The sequence below is a fragment of the Cavia porcellus genome, unplaced genomic scaffold, assembly GCF_034190915.1.
Source record: "Cavia porcellus strain 051 isolate PalLab524CR breed Dunkin Hartley unplaced genomic scaffold, mCavPor4.1 scaffold_1, whole genome shotgun sequence".
NCBI classification, from domain to species: domain Eukaryota; kingdom Metazoa; phylum Chordata; class Mammalia; order Rodentia; family Caviidae; genus Cavia; species Cavia porcellus.
Window position 1 is genome coordinate 201,184,250 of NW_026947484.1, and position 14,240 is coordinate 201,198,489.

General features: G+C 48.5%; 1 protein-coding gene across 1 annotated transcript; it reads left to right on the top strand.

The window, feature by feature from the left end:
• Positions 1–12,355, top strand: LOC134470929 (uncharacterized). Its single transcript, XM_063227740.1, has 2 exons — positions 1–3,926; positions 9,316–12,355. Exon 2 carries the CDS (start codon positions 9,383–9,385, stop codon positions 11,255–11,257), a length of 1,875 nt encoding a protein of 624 aa, XP_063083810.1. The 5' UTR covers positions 1–3,926; positions 9,316–9,382; the 3' UTR covers positions 11,258–12,355.
• Positions 12,356–14,240: the final 1,885 nt, after the last annotated feature.

Sequence of the window (14,240 nt, forward strand, 5' to 3'; positions counted from 1 at the left end):
CCATAAGGATTCAGGATTCCCCCACCTTTCCACAAAATTTCTGAGGTCTAGAGGTCTAGATTGTGCTGGGATATTACTTCCAATGTGAAATAGAGATGTTTTACCTTATATTGCTTAGTGTTATAAAAAGACAAGATTCTCGGGAAATTTTTAGATTTCAGAGACACCATATGTTATATTTGAGTAGTCAGCCTCCACCCACTGACCAGGGGACCTGTTGAACTGCCAGTGTTTTGTGGAGTCCAAAGCAAGAGAAAGTCTGAAGGAATCTAGGCGTCAGTACAAGGTGGTCTACCACATGGTCAATTTGATCTAGCACATTCTATGACATTACAAATGCATATAGCCAGTAGGGATATTTTATGGAGCCTATGCTAAGCCTCCAAAGCAGAAACACAATGCATACCGCTTCAAAGCTATTCCTGCTTCTCTAGGTAAGTTTTTATTTTGAAAGACAGTTTATGTCTTGCTACCAAGCCTTTGTTAGCTGAAGAGCTGACACTAGACCATCGAATGATGCAGTGACCAAGTTACTTATTATGAACTGAGTGTATCTGACCCTCAAACTGTAAGTTTGGGCATAAGCAGCAGTAGTTTGTCAAGTGGAAATGATAGAGAAGAGGAAGGACTTATCAGTGTCTAAAAGGTATAAGTTACATGAACAGCTGCTTCTTATACTTCCTCCAGCTCTATTGTTCCCTCTACTACTATCTGAATTTAGAACCTCAATCTATGCCTATGCTGGTTTTTACTGGAAATGCACTGCTCAGAAATTCAGCCTCAGAGACTGAGGATTTAGTACAGTGCCTTCCTTGGTAGGCACAATGTCCTGAATTTGAGTCCCACTACCAAAACAAACAAGCCCAGACCAGACACCAGGGATGGGAAACAAGCTTTACTTCTTGGTGAGGAGAGTCAGGTTGCAAGAAGTCTTACATACAGGGAGGTCAAGAATGAGTGTGGATATTTTGCAAATAAAATAGTACTTTAGTTTATAAACTTAATTTGTTTTAGAATTTTGGGGATGATGGCTGCATTTGTGTTTATGTGGAGAAGATGGCCATAGTTGCATTTGTCTCCTGATGCAGAGTTTGCAACCGGGAGCAAAATTTTGCTGAACACTTTTGTTTGCAAACTGAATTGTTTGAAAATGGAAGCACTTCATTAACGGAGGTATTACTTTAATCTTCAGTAGTAGTGTCCCATGTGAAGATTCACCAGAGCCTGTCACTGCAGAGAAGGGTCTGCAGTGGGTTCCCTACAGAGGAGGGTCCCAGTAATGGTCCTTGGACAAGATGACATATTTTTAGTCAATCTATCTCTTTCTCCAACTATCTTCATGCTGGCCTAATGAATCCAGGTGTCAGAAATGGAGGCTATGTATGGGATCAACCATATGGGTAATTATTATTGCTCAGAAATATTTTCCTAGACTTCTGCTCAGATAAAGTTTTAGTGAGAGACATGATAATTTTCCTTTCTTTTTGGAGAGAAAATTTCCGTCAAACTGTGGCACCTTGCTAGTGCAAACATAAAGTTGTCTTGCTGTAGATATTCAGATTTGTGTGGAAGGGCAGGTGCAGAGAAGCCAAGGGGTGGACTGTGTCAGTTGTTAAACTACTGACTTTTCATGATAAAGCTCATTCCCTGCAACTGTTGTGTGATGCTGGTAGGGCTCTGAAAACTTAAAATCTCCTTTGTCAGCCTTTTTTTTTTTTTTTTTTTTTTTTGGATTTTTCAAGAGTGGCAGAAAGCGGGGGGTGGGGCGGAGAATGAATGGGAGGGAGACATAGGAAGAATGGACAGGGACTCCAGTCTTGTTTGCTTGCTACTTCTCCCAGCAACAGAAGCAGACAGACCTGCAATCTGGCAGCAGGGGCTGTTACCTGATTTCTATTCTGTTGGTACTCCCAGAACCACAGGCATTATTTCCCTTCAGCACCAGCTGGGCAGTGCCCCTATCTCTTCTCAGAAGTCAAAGTCCCATTTCATTGAGCTGTTTTTCTGAATTCTGACAATCTAGGCCAGTGGTGGTGAACCTGTGGCACGCATGCCACAGTGCTCTGTTTGTATCTGTGAAAGCTCTGAAAGGTTCATCATCGTTGATCTAGGCTCTTTGCTTTGTGCCTTCAGCCCTAGGAAATTAAGCTGCTTCATTACCTAGGTCATTACATATGTCTACAGGTAACAAAGTCCTTATACCATATACAAAACAGGATAACAGTATTTGGAGATAAGCTCTGAGTAATTAAAGATGTATATTGTAGGAGCTGAGGGTATAATTCAAGGGTGGAGCATGGGCTTAGCATGCATGGATCCCAGGGTTCAATCACCAGCATGACTCAACTGCAGGGACACACACACACACATACACACACACACACACACACACACACACACACACACACATTGTATACTGTAGACCTTAGGGCAATCATTAACCTTTTTTTTCCACTTAGTGCCCCATCTCTTTTTTACATTCCTCCCATATTAATGGGGTTTGGAAGTTTGGGAACTATATTTCCCAAAATTCCTTGTGGGAAAGGTTACTAGTTGAAGCCTATGGATGCAAAAAGCACAGTTGTTTCTGATTATCTTCATTAATCATGCCTTATAAAGTCTCTGTGGAACAGAGTAATTCAGCAAATATTGGACTGTTGCTCCTAGAGGAAAGATTAGGTAAAGTTTAAGTTCCTGTAAGCCTCTGATCACAGCATTTTTGTCTACTAATCAATACAGCAATCTTATTTTGTGTGTGTTTTTGTTTAGAGATGCCTTACTTAATATGTATTGTTATTTATTAACATTGAATTCAAACAATGGCACTATGATGTGTGCCCTAATGAAGCTTTAACACGTATATTTTCTTGCTTTGTGTTTGGGAGCCCTGAGAAAGCATTTCAGCACTATGTCTGCCTGCACACCATTTTGAAAAGTGAGTTCACCAAAGGGGAAGAATAATGCACAAAAATACAATCACTCTCAAAGAAAAAACAAAAAACAGCACCAAGTGAAAAAGAGTACCTGCTTATAGCATGAGAGCTGAAACAAGAGGATCACTTTAAGGAAAAAAAAATCTCAGCTGGGAACTTATAATTGAGCTGACTCAAACTTTTCATCATTTTGGGCATGTCCATAAATGACCACGAGGTGCTGCAGGTATTCAATTTGAGTTTACAATACATTTTTCTCAGTAGCCTAATTCACAAATACGGAATCAGAATCTTTGAGAAGCAAGGGTCACTGGTATGTCCATTTCAATGTGCCCACTTACCAGGGTAGAGGAAAGATGGTAGAGAACTCCTACTTCACTTAGAATTGGCTACTATTTTTGCCAGGCTTCTAAAGGTTGCCCCATGTTGGGAGCCTGGCCGAGTGATATGAGGCCTGTGGAGAGGAGTGAAGCCTGAGCTAGATTGCCCCTCCCATCGACCGAGTGGTATGAGGCCTGTGGTGAGGAGTGAAGCCTGAGCTAGATTACCCCTCCCATCGAATAAGCCAAGATGGCACCCATTTCCTGCTCCCTAGCTAGTAAACAACACGCCCTGTGAGCTAGTCTGCCCAGCAACAGCTGACGCTGGCCAATCAGCTCGTCTTGCCTACTTTGATGTGATTGGTTACTGTGTCCATATATATGCTGGCACCACCCCTGGGGCGAACACACACACTAGGAAGAAGGATTGCTGAGGGAAGCACACAAGGAGCCGCAGGGAGCGGACCAGAGGAGGCTTCCCTCAGGCGGGGTCCGAGATCCCGGAGCAGAGCGTACGGAGAGAGAAAATAAACCAAAGGCTATCCGCCGACTACTCGTGTCGTGTGTTTTTTCCTGCCGGCCGGGATCGACACCGACATTTGGTGGCCCGTACGGGGAACTGATCACCCCCGAGACGAGGCGGACGACGCTCCAGTATTGCTCTGCAGGACAGGTGAGTAGGGGATAGACCTGGGCTCTGGGTGGCGCGCACCTACAGGGCTTTTTAGACTCCCCTCAAGCTCACGTGTATGTGGCAGGTTAGCCTCACACGGTGAGAACGAACTCCTCAGTGACAGGCATGGGCAACTTACCCACTAAGAGTTCCAAGTCACTGGTAAGAGCGGTGAAAGACCTGCTCAAGATTTCAGGCATATCAATGAGCTCCAAGACACTTACGGAATTTCTCCAACAAGTAGATGAGGCGGCACCCTGGTTCCTGCCGACGGGGCACTTGTCCCTACCTTGCTGGGAGAAATTAGGTAAGGATTTAGAAAGAGCAGAAGAGGAGCGCCGACTCCCGCTTTCGGTTCGGCCGCTCTGGGAGATGATTCATTCCTGCCTCAAAGGGGAGAGGAATGGGGCTAAGGATAGCGCCGATGGGCTCTCTCAGGCCCGCCGAGCTTTTGAAGGGGCCCGCTCGGAGTCCTCCCGAGAGGGGTCCGTCGCAGGGAGCGTGCAGAGGCGTTCGCGAGAGCGAGGCAAGAGAGAGGTGCCCCCTGCCTCGGATTCCTCGGGCTCAGATACCTCGGAAGGCGAGGACAATGAAGCAAGTGACCCCCCTAATCCCTTCACAGCCTTACGTAGAGACCTAGTCAAGATGCAGACAGACCTAGAGAAGGGAAGGAAACTCCTGAACACTCCCCAACGGAAAGTCGCAGAGCCTTCCGCGCCACCCTGGGAGGTCCCAAACGCCGGTTCCTGTGGTGAGATGGCGGCCTGGGGCCTTCCTCCGTCACCCCCCCCATGGAGGGAGTGGCCTGGACCGTCGTCACATGCAGGGCCGCCATCTTGTCTGCCTGGCGACCCGCCATCTTGTGCCCCAAAGACTGGTCGGCCATGTTACAAAGAGATACAATTTTGTGATAGGGAGGGACAGACATCTCATGGGGAGGCACCACCCTGTGAAAAAATGCCAAGGTCCCAGGGAAGGTATTTTCGCAGATGGACATTTAGAATGGAACAGATTCCTCAAGGGGCGAATGAGTATGAACAATGTGGGCTTTATCCGGTGCTCCTGGCGCAAGGCCAAGGACCCAATTACTGGGAACCACTGGAGATCAAGCAAATTAAGGAGCTTAAAAATGCGGTTGCCACATTTGGCCCTACTGCTCCTTACACTATAACAATGTTGGAGAATCTGTCTGCCGGTGGCTTTCTGACGCCCAGTGATTGGGCCCAACTGGCTAAAGCCTGCCTGGCCCCCGGGGCTTTTCTGGATTGGCGCGCCTGGTATACTGAGTTCGCCGCCGAACAGGCTGAAAAAAATGCGGCTAGGGGCCATAGAGGGCAAAATGAGGATATGCTTATGGGTAAGGGTCAGTACGCTCAAGATCAAACTAGATTCCCTCCAAATGTGTATGAACAGATACATAACATAGGCATCCGCGCCTGGAAGCAGGTGAGCAACACAGGGGCGGCCTCACAATGCCTCTCTAAAATTGTTCAGGGCAACACAGAACCTTTTGTGGATTTTGTGGCCAGAATGCAGGAGGCAGCTGATAGACTCTTTTCAGATCCGAGTGCTGCTGCTCCTCTTATTAAACAGTTAATCTTCGAGCAGTGCACCAAGGACTGCAGGGCAGCCATAGCACCCCACAAGGGTAAAAACATAGAGGCTTGGATTAAAATTTGTAGAGAAATAGGGGGGCCATTATCCAACTCAGGCGTGGCTGCCCTTTTAGCCGCCGCCTTACAACAGACAGGGCCTCAGAAGGCCAATCACCCTGGTAAGCCCAGGGGATGTTTCCAGTGTGGGGATCCCAGCCATATAAGAAAGAACTGCCCCAAGACCAGACAGGGGGAGTCTGTATCCAAGAGACAGGACTCAGACAGACGAACGGGAACCTGCGAAAGGTGCGGTAAAGGTTCTCACAAAGCAAAAGATTGTAGATCTATTTTTGATGCCCAGGGAAACCGTATTAGTGGCAGGGAGACTACGGAGTCAAAAAACGGCCAGAGGGGGCCCTCCTTACGGACGGGCCCCCACTCCCTAGACAGGACAGCACAAGATGGCACCCCCCTACAGGGGCCACCCCCGGGCCAGCAGGCGTGGACCTCTGTGTCGCCTCCAGACTCCTATTAACACCCGATATGGGCGTTCAGGTGGTTGAAACCACCTCCAAAGGACCGCTACCCGACAAGCTAGTTGGTTTAGTGATTGGACAGTCCTCTACAGCCCTCCGGGGCCTTACCGTAATCCCTGGGGTTGTAGACCCAGATTATTCAGGAAACATCAAAATCATGGTACAATCTCATGTAGGGACCATAGTAATTAATGAGGGGGATAAGATAGCACAACTTTTACTGTTCCCCAGCCTCCATGAGAGACCCCGGTCCGGTCAACGGGTTAGAGGGGGTCAGGGACTTGGCTCCTCTAGGGAAATTTTTGAAGGACTTCATATGACTCTTGATAAAAGGCCCATGCTCTCGCTCAGGGTTAACGGTAAAAGGATAACAGGACTCCTAGATACAGGGGCAGATCGTTCCATCGTCTCCAAGAAAGACTGGCCTCCTAGTTGGCCTACCAACACAGCTGACAACACGCTCCAAGGACTGGGGATAGTGGCTGCCCCCCAGGTTAGTGCCGTGACCCTGCCTTGGGGTGATGAGGAAGGTCACCGAGGACATTTTCAACCTTTTGTTTTGCAGCTGCCAGTATCCTTGTGGGGAAGAGACGTTCTCACCCAGATGGATGTCACTCTTACATCCACCTGCTCTCCCCAAGCCAAAGGGATACTCAAAAATCAGGGATATGTCCCCGGCAAGGGCCTGGGCTCAGCCCTGCAGGGCCGGACATCCCCCGTACCTGTAGAAAAAAGGGAAGGTAGACACGGGTTGGGTTTTTCCTAGGGGCCACTGAGAAACTTCTCCTGCCCGCTCCAATTAAGATTACCTGGAAATCTCAAAATCCAGTTTGGGTGCCTCAGTGGCCCTTACCCAAGGAGAAGCTTTTAGCATTAACTGAGATAGTCAAAACCCAGTTTCAGGCGGGACACGTAAAGCCGTCAACCTCCCCTTGGAATACCCCTGTCTTTGTCATCAGGAAGAAGTCAGGCAAGTGGAGGTTGCTCCATGATCTAAGGGCTGTCAACTCACAGATGCAACCCCTGGGGGCGATCCAGAGGGGACTACCAGCCCTCTCAGCCATCCCTCAGTCCTGGTTAGTTTACGCCATAGATCTTAGAGATTGTTTTTTCTCAATCCCCCTACATCCCGAGGACACCCACAGATTCGCCTTTACCCTACCCACCATTAACCAAGAGAGTCCTGATCAGAGGTACGAGTGGGTTACATTACCCCAGGGTATGGCCAACAGTCCCACCATGTGTCAGATTTATCTTGATTTTCTACTGGCCCCCTTACGTGAAGCCTTCCCCAGAGTTAGGTGTATTCATTACATGGATGATCTGCTAATCAGTGCAAAAGATATGACTGAGTTGGAGGATATGCTAGGCCAATTGGTCAAGGCCCTGAGAAAGGCGAATTTACATATTGCCCCTGACAAGATTCAGGGAGGAGACATAGTGACCTACTTGGGCACCAAAGTCTCCCCCACATCGATTTCTCCACAAAAGGTAACCATCAGAACAGATAGTCTGAGGACCTTAAATGACATGCAAAAGCTACTGGGAGATATAAACTGGATCAGACCTTATTTACACATCCCTAACTCGGACTTAAAGCCCCTGTTCGACCTCCTGAAAGGAGACTCGGATATTGCCTCCCCCAGGGAGTTCACCCCGGAAGCCAGAGTTGCTCTGAGAAAGATAGAGGAAGCCCTAAGTACAGCTACATTGCGGAGAATTGACTCAGAACAGCCTTTTGAGGTCTGCTTGTTGCAGACCGTTTCTCAACCTACGGCAGTGATTTGGCAAAAGGGACCACTTTTGTGGGTGCACCCTAAGGTCTCACCTGCCAAGATTATCGAACATTATCCGGAAACAGTCGCTTCCCTGGCCTTGGAGGCACATGGCAGGGCTATCCAACATTTTGGCTCTGCACCCCATGCTATTCGGGTACCTTATACCGCTTCTCAAATAAAAATCCTGACTGCTTGTATAGATACTTGGGCCATCCTGAGATGTGTTTTTCTTGGGGAGATAGACAACCAGTTCCCCAAGGACCCTATACTACAGTTTGTTACTCAACATCCGGTGATATTTCCAAAAATCACCGCGTCCACACCTCTTACTCCTGCAACGACAGTCTATACGGACGGGTCAAAAACCGGGATAGGGGCCTATGTGGTCTCAGGTATGCCCCCGATCAGCATACAATTTGAACCAGATCAACCACAAGTGGTAGAGTTACAGATTGTACGAACCGTCCTTGAGAAGTTCCCAGGAGCCCTTAATATTATCTCTGATTCAAAATATGTGATCAATGCCGTACAGGTCCTTGAGACTGCAGGCCCGATTAAGCCAACCTCCAAAGTGACTAATTTGTTTTTGTCCATCCAGACTCTGCTTAAAAATAGGCACAACAAAATATACATCACTCACATAAGGGCACATACACGCCTACCAGGGCCCATGGTGCAGGGCAATGTGGCTGCTGACGTGGCCACTCGCCCGTTGTGGATACTCAATATGTTATCTTCAATAGAACAAGCCCGTCTGTTTCATGACAGATTTCATGTCAACGCCAGGACCTTAGCCAACCAGTACCACATTTCCAGGGCTGACGCGCGGGACATCGTACGGTTATGCGGCTCTTGCGCCACATACACACCCGCCGTATCAACGGGAGTTAACCCCAGGGGATTGATTCCTGGCGACACTTGGCAAATGGATGTCACACATATGACGGAATTCGGATCTCTTAAATATGTTCATGTCTCTACGGACACCTGCTCTCATATTATATTCGCGACTGCTGAAACAGGCGAAAAGGCGTCTCATGTGATTAATCATTGCCTGACAGCTTGGGCCGCATGGGACAAACCAAAAATATTAAAAACTGATAACGGACCAGCTTATACAAGCAAAGCCTTTAATGAGTTCTGTGAAAAAATGGGGGTACAGTTGAAACATGGCATCCCATACAATCCCCAAGGTCAAGGAATTATTGAAAGGGCTCATAGGAGCCTTAAAGAAATTCTACAAAAACAAAAAGGGGGAATAAGTCAGGGCCTGCCCCCAAAGGCACGGCTCTCCATGGCATTGTTCACATACAATTTTCTGAACCTGAACAACAACAATCATTCCCCGGCTATGGAACATTGTAATCCATCTCCTGGCAATAGGGGATGGGTGAAATGGAAAGATGTCCTGACGGGACAATGGATGGGCCCGGATCCAGTAGTTAGCTGGAACCGAGGTGCGGTTTGTGTTTTCCCACAGGAACCAGGACGAGAACCATTGTGGGTCCCAGAGCGGCTGACGCGCGTGGCGAATCCAACGAAACACAATGCAGGAGACACTCCAAAACTCAACGGCAGCGGACAGCCTGATCAAGATCGGTCCGACCAAGATATTGCTGCTTGACCGAGGAATACCGTATGACTTATGGGACACAATAATGATTATGCTCTCGATGGTAATTGGCTCTCTTTTAGGGTACGGTGCAGCCAGAGTGGCTAGGCCACGCCGCCTTCCGGCAGCCCCCTTCCTTCTGGCTTTGATGCTCACCACTACTACTGAAATAGGAGCAGACTTGGTGTGGGCAGCAATACATCACCCGCCAGCGCTAGCCGCTATTTCCACTACAGCCCCCTCTCTCCCAAAGTTGTATGCGAAAAACTGCTCCGCCAGATTGCCTTGCATACCAGATATACCACTGACCATCAGACCCATACGTTTTGACCTTCCCATCACTAATGATGTGGTCATTTTTTCCACTAATAGTAACCCCTCGTGTCATCGGGGATCCTGCGTTAGCTTCCTGCCCCTCCTTGTAAAGTGGTATAATACCTCCCTGACAGTGAGGTTGTCTGTCCCATCCCTGCATTCGCCTGGATGTTTTAAAGCCGGCCTACTTAGCGGCAGAGTCATCACTTTTAACTCAACCTGCAAACCCCGAGCAGCCATGCACACCCGTCCCGATTTCCCCACATGCCCATACCGTGTGTCCCCAAGCCGAAAAAGACAGATGGTGGACCTGTCACAACTTTCATGGCAGCCCTGTACTGTCGACGGCGTGGGAGTGACTCATCTAAACATGTCTTGGTGGTCCCGGTTTTCTCCTCCATCCGGTAGTAACAACATATTCGCGCTGACCTGGTGGGAGTCCTACCTGAGAGTGAACAACAGGTTGGCAATAAGTTTCCCCTTCCCCCTTAATGAAAACTGGTTGTGCCTTTCCACCGGAGCCTGCATGGACTTAAGACCCATGCTCGCTATTAACGCTTCTGCCTCTAATGGAACCACCAATGTCACCCTTAATTCTGAGGCTGCATGCGTAAAACCGCCCTACTTGTGGGTATTCTCTGTTGACATCACCTTCAGATGCAGTAACCAACCATGCTTTACAGGGAACTGCTGGAATGGGTCTTTCCCGTATGCTATGTTGGCTCTTCGACCCCCACTGATGTGGGTTCCCTTTAACGAATCTGTTTGGGTTCATCCCGTCTATCAGCAGGACCAACTACCCGTGCTCAGACGTAAGAGAGATTTTGGGATCACAGCGGCCCTGACAGCACTGTTCGTGACTCTGACTGCGACGGCTGTGACGGCTGCCGTTGCTCTGACCCAGTCTACGCTGACGGCTCAGGCCTTTGCCAATCTTACAGACACCACCTCCCTGGCGCTGAGGGAGCAACAAGAAGTTAACCTCCTCCAGCACAACGCCATAATGGCGTTACAGCAACAAATCGACCTAATCGCTCAGGAAGTCCAGGGACTCTGGGAGGTGGCTAACAATTTGTGTGACGCCAGATGGGCATTCACCCAGTTGTGCGTTACCCCCATCCAGGTCAACCGTTCGGCTTACAGGCAATTTCAGGATTATGTTCTTACCACCTATAATTCTTCCTTTTGGAATGCTAGCGTGCGCCTGGATATGACTATCCGACAGCTAGATCAGATAGAGGTGCCTATACTTACAGCCTCCTTTTTTGATGATGTCCTAAGCCAGATAGGCTCCTTCTTCAAACCTTCGTCACTTCTTGCGTATGGGATCATTCTTGCCCTCATGGTTGTCACTCTCGTGACTCTTAGGTGCCTGCGGTCGATAAGGGCGACCCAGAAGACACATATGACATTGATGATGTTGCTGGCCCAGAGTCAAGGGGATTCCACACCTAGCGTTTTCTGGGCTCAGGCTAGAAAGGCACGGCTCCTTTAACAAGTATGTGGCTGCCCTCGCCATTATTCTTACGGATGTTCTAGTATTATTACGTACGTCTCCTTCCCCGTCGCGGCTGCGAACCTAGACTAGAAGGGCCCCACGCTTAAGACGTGTTCCCATTGATAATTAGAAAATAGTGATTAGCGATTGTAGTGAACGGGGATTATGGTTGGTAATTAGTGATTACGCGGTTCCTCAAATGTCACTCGGCGGACCCCTCCGTGTCTCCCCCAAGATATCAGCTTTAAGAGTTGAGTGGGCAAGCCAACGACGGGTAAGACGGGAGAAATTCTCCTGATCAACCTAAGACAGGCTCCACTCCAAGGGTCCTCTAGGGAGTGAGAGTTATGGCATTGAGATGCGAGACCAAGGGTACTGCAGTGCCATCCGCCTCAAGGGTTGAGGGGAAGGCAGGAATGAATGTCTATATGCATCCAGGTTCGGTTCACAAAAGCCTGGCCCTGCGAAAAAATGAACCACTCACCTTGAGCATGGTCCTGGCGCAAGGATATGCACGAGACAAGGTGATGCACAGCAGGGTATAGACCTCTACATTCTCTCATGCCTCGGCCTACAAAATAGGCCCACTCTCAGACACCACACATGGACCCGCACACCGCACTATCTTAATAAATAAAGAAGGGGGAGATGTTGGGAGCCTGGCCGAGTGATATGAGGCCTGTGGAGAGGAGTGAAGCCTGAGCTAGATTGCCCCTCCCATCGACCGAGTGGTATGAGGCCTGTGGTGAGGAGTGAAGCCTGAGCTAGATTACCCCTCCCATCGAATAAGCCAAGATGGCACCCATTTCCTGCTCCCTAGCTAGTAAACAACACGCCCTGTGAGCTAGTCTGCCCAGCAACAGCTGACGCTGGCCAATCAGCTCGTCTTGCCTACTTTGATGTGATTGGTTACTGTGTCCATATATATGCTGGCACCACCCCTGGGGCGAACACACACACTAGGAAGAAGGATTGCTGAGGGAAGCACACAAGGAGCCGCAGGGAGTGGACCAGAGGAGGCTTCCCTCAGGCGGGGTCCGAGATCCCGGAGCAGAGCGTACGGAGAGAGAAAATAAACCAAAGGCTATCCGCCGACTACTCGTGTCGTGTGTTTTTTCCTGCCGGCCGGGATCGACACCGACAGCCCCAGATTTACTAGGGTGTTAAATTCTGAGTTTTGAGAAAGTGTCTCCCAGTTAATAACTTGTGTGTCCAGCCTCAAATCCTAGCTTCCTTGAAAATCCAATCCCAAGCATATTTTCTTGACTTCTGTCAGTACTTACTGGCTAATTCTTGCCACTTAGCCATACATTTTCCCCCTTGACCAGCCTGGTGTATCCCCAGTTAGTTTATTCTGGAATTTAACCTAATTTACCATCTATCTAGACAGTGGCAACAGCACAGCGTGGGTGGCAGATCTGTTGCCCATGGGGAGGGGATTCTGTGGCCTCTTTCAACACAGTGACAACTCTAGTTCTAACAGGAATCTTTTGCAAACACTGTGCTAAACTGTGCTTGCCAGAAGGCACACAAATGTTTACTATAGGTAATGTTTCTTTAGCTCCTATTAGGTGTCAAGCTTTCTTCCACATATCATCTCATGTCATTCTGTCAACAACCTGTCTGAAGTGGGTGCTACTTTCATTATGGTTGTTTTTCCTCAAAGAAACAGGCACAGAGAGGTTAGGTGAATTGCTCATGTGTATGGAGGTTGGTGCTGGCTTAGACTCAAGGAGTCTCTCTTTAGTTTTTGTGCTTAGCTCCTACCCTGCACATTTCTGAATCCAGAGGCTCTGAGCTGAACCATCCAACCATGTAGTCTTTGATTCTCTTTAAGCAAAAGAGTTAAAAATATTTTCATTTACTTTGCAATACTAGGGATTAAACTCAGTGTCACATGGATGCTAGACTCAGCCACTGAGCCACATCCCCAGCCATTTTTGAATTTTATTTTGAGACAGGGTTTTGATAGCCTTGAACTTGTGGTCCTCCTGCCTCAGCCTGTTATAACAGAATACTCTTTGGTAATACTGTTTTCTTAACACAAAACAGTTGGCATTTCCTTCAGAGTTCACGCTGCATTTAAAGCCTTAGAAATGATTTCATTTCTATTAACTCATTTTTTCTTTTTTCTTTTCTCATTTTATCAACTTTGGAGATCACAGTAATGAAATCTTTCCATACTCTGATGTGCATGCATGTTGAATTTGAAAATTGTCAAAATGATGTTCTATTTTTTCTGTGTTTCCAAGAAGCATTCAGAGTAGGGCAGGTATCCTACCTTCTTTCTAGGGGAGGGAGGCGGACCACAGTTTCCTGGTTCTAGACTCCAAGCCTTCACACACGTGGCTTCCACAGACCCTGTAGAGCAAACGATGCCTTCTCTGTGCTCATCTCATCATGCCTGGCACAGAGTAACGGGTCCAGATGCAGGGAGACAGGATCCAGACTCACTCCCCAGCATTGCCCTGGAGTGGTCTTGGGCAAGAAGGATCCTTCACCTGGTTGGGCCTAACTTCTGTGCACAGCAATGAAATAAAGTTGGGCCGAGGATCCTGAGATGTCTTCCAGTTTTGACGTCCTGTGCCTTGTACCTACCTCTGAGTCGTAAAGAATGGGCACTAAGGTGATATCTTACAAAACCTTTTTTTGTGGAAAATGCTAAATTCTACCTAGAGATTTAAGAGGGAAATTGGGCAAGGCCTGGATGGACTGAGGGGAGTAAAATGCACAGCTATTTCTAGACAGGGAATGGGCGTGGCGGGTCGCTGAGCTCAGTGTGCAGGCAGCGGAGCATCCCTGCAGGTTGACAAGGCATCCCCGGGTTAGCACTAAGGCCAAGGCCCGCTAGTAATTCCGCTACAGCGGCTGCGCACTGGCGCGACCAGCTGGCCGATTTGCGTGTCTCCGCCCCTGAGACGAGCTGGTTGGCGAGGGCTGGCCTGGTGCCGTACGCCTATTGGCTGTGCCGCCCGCTGCT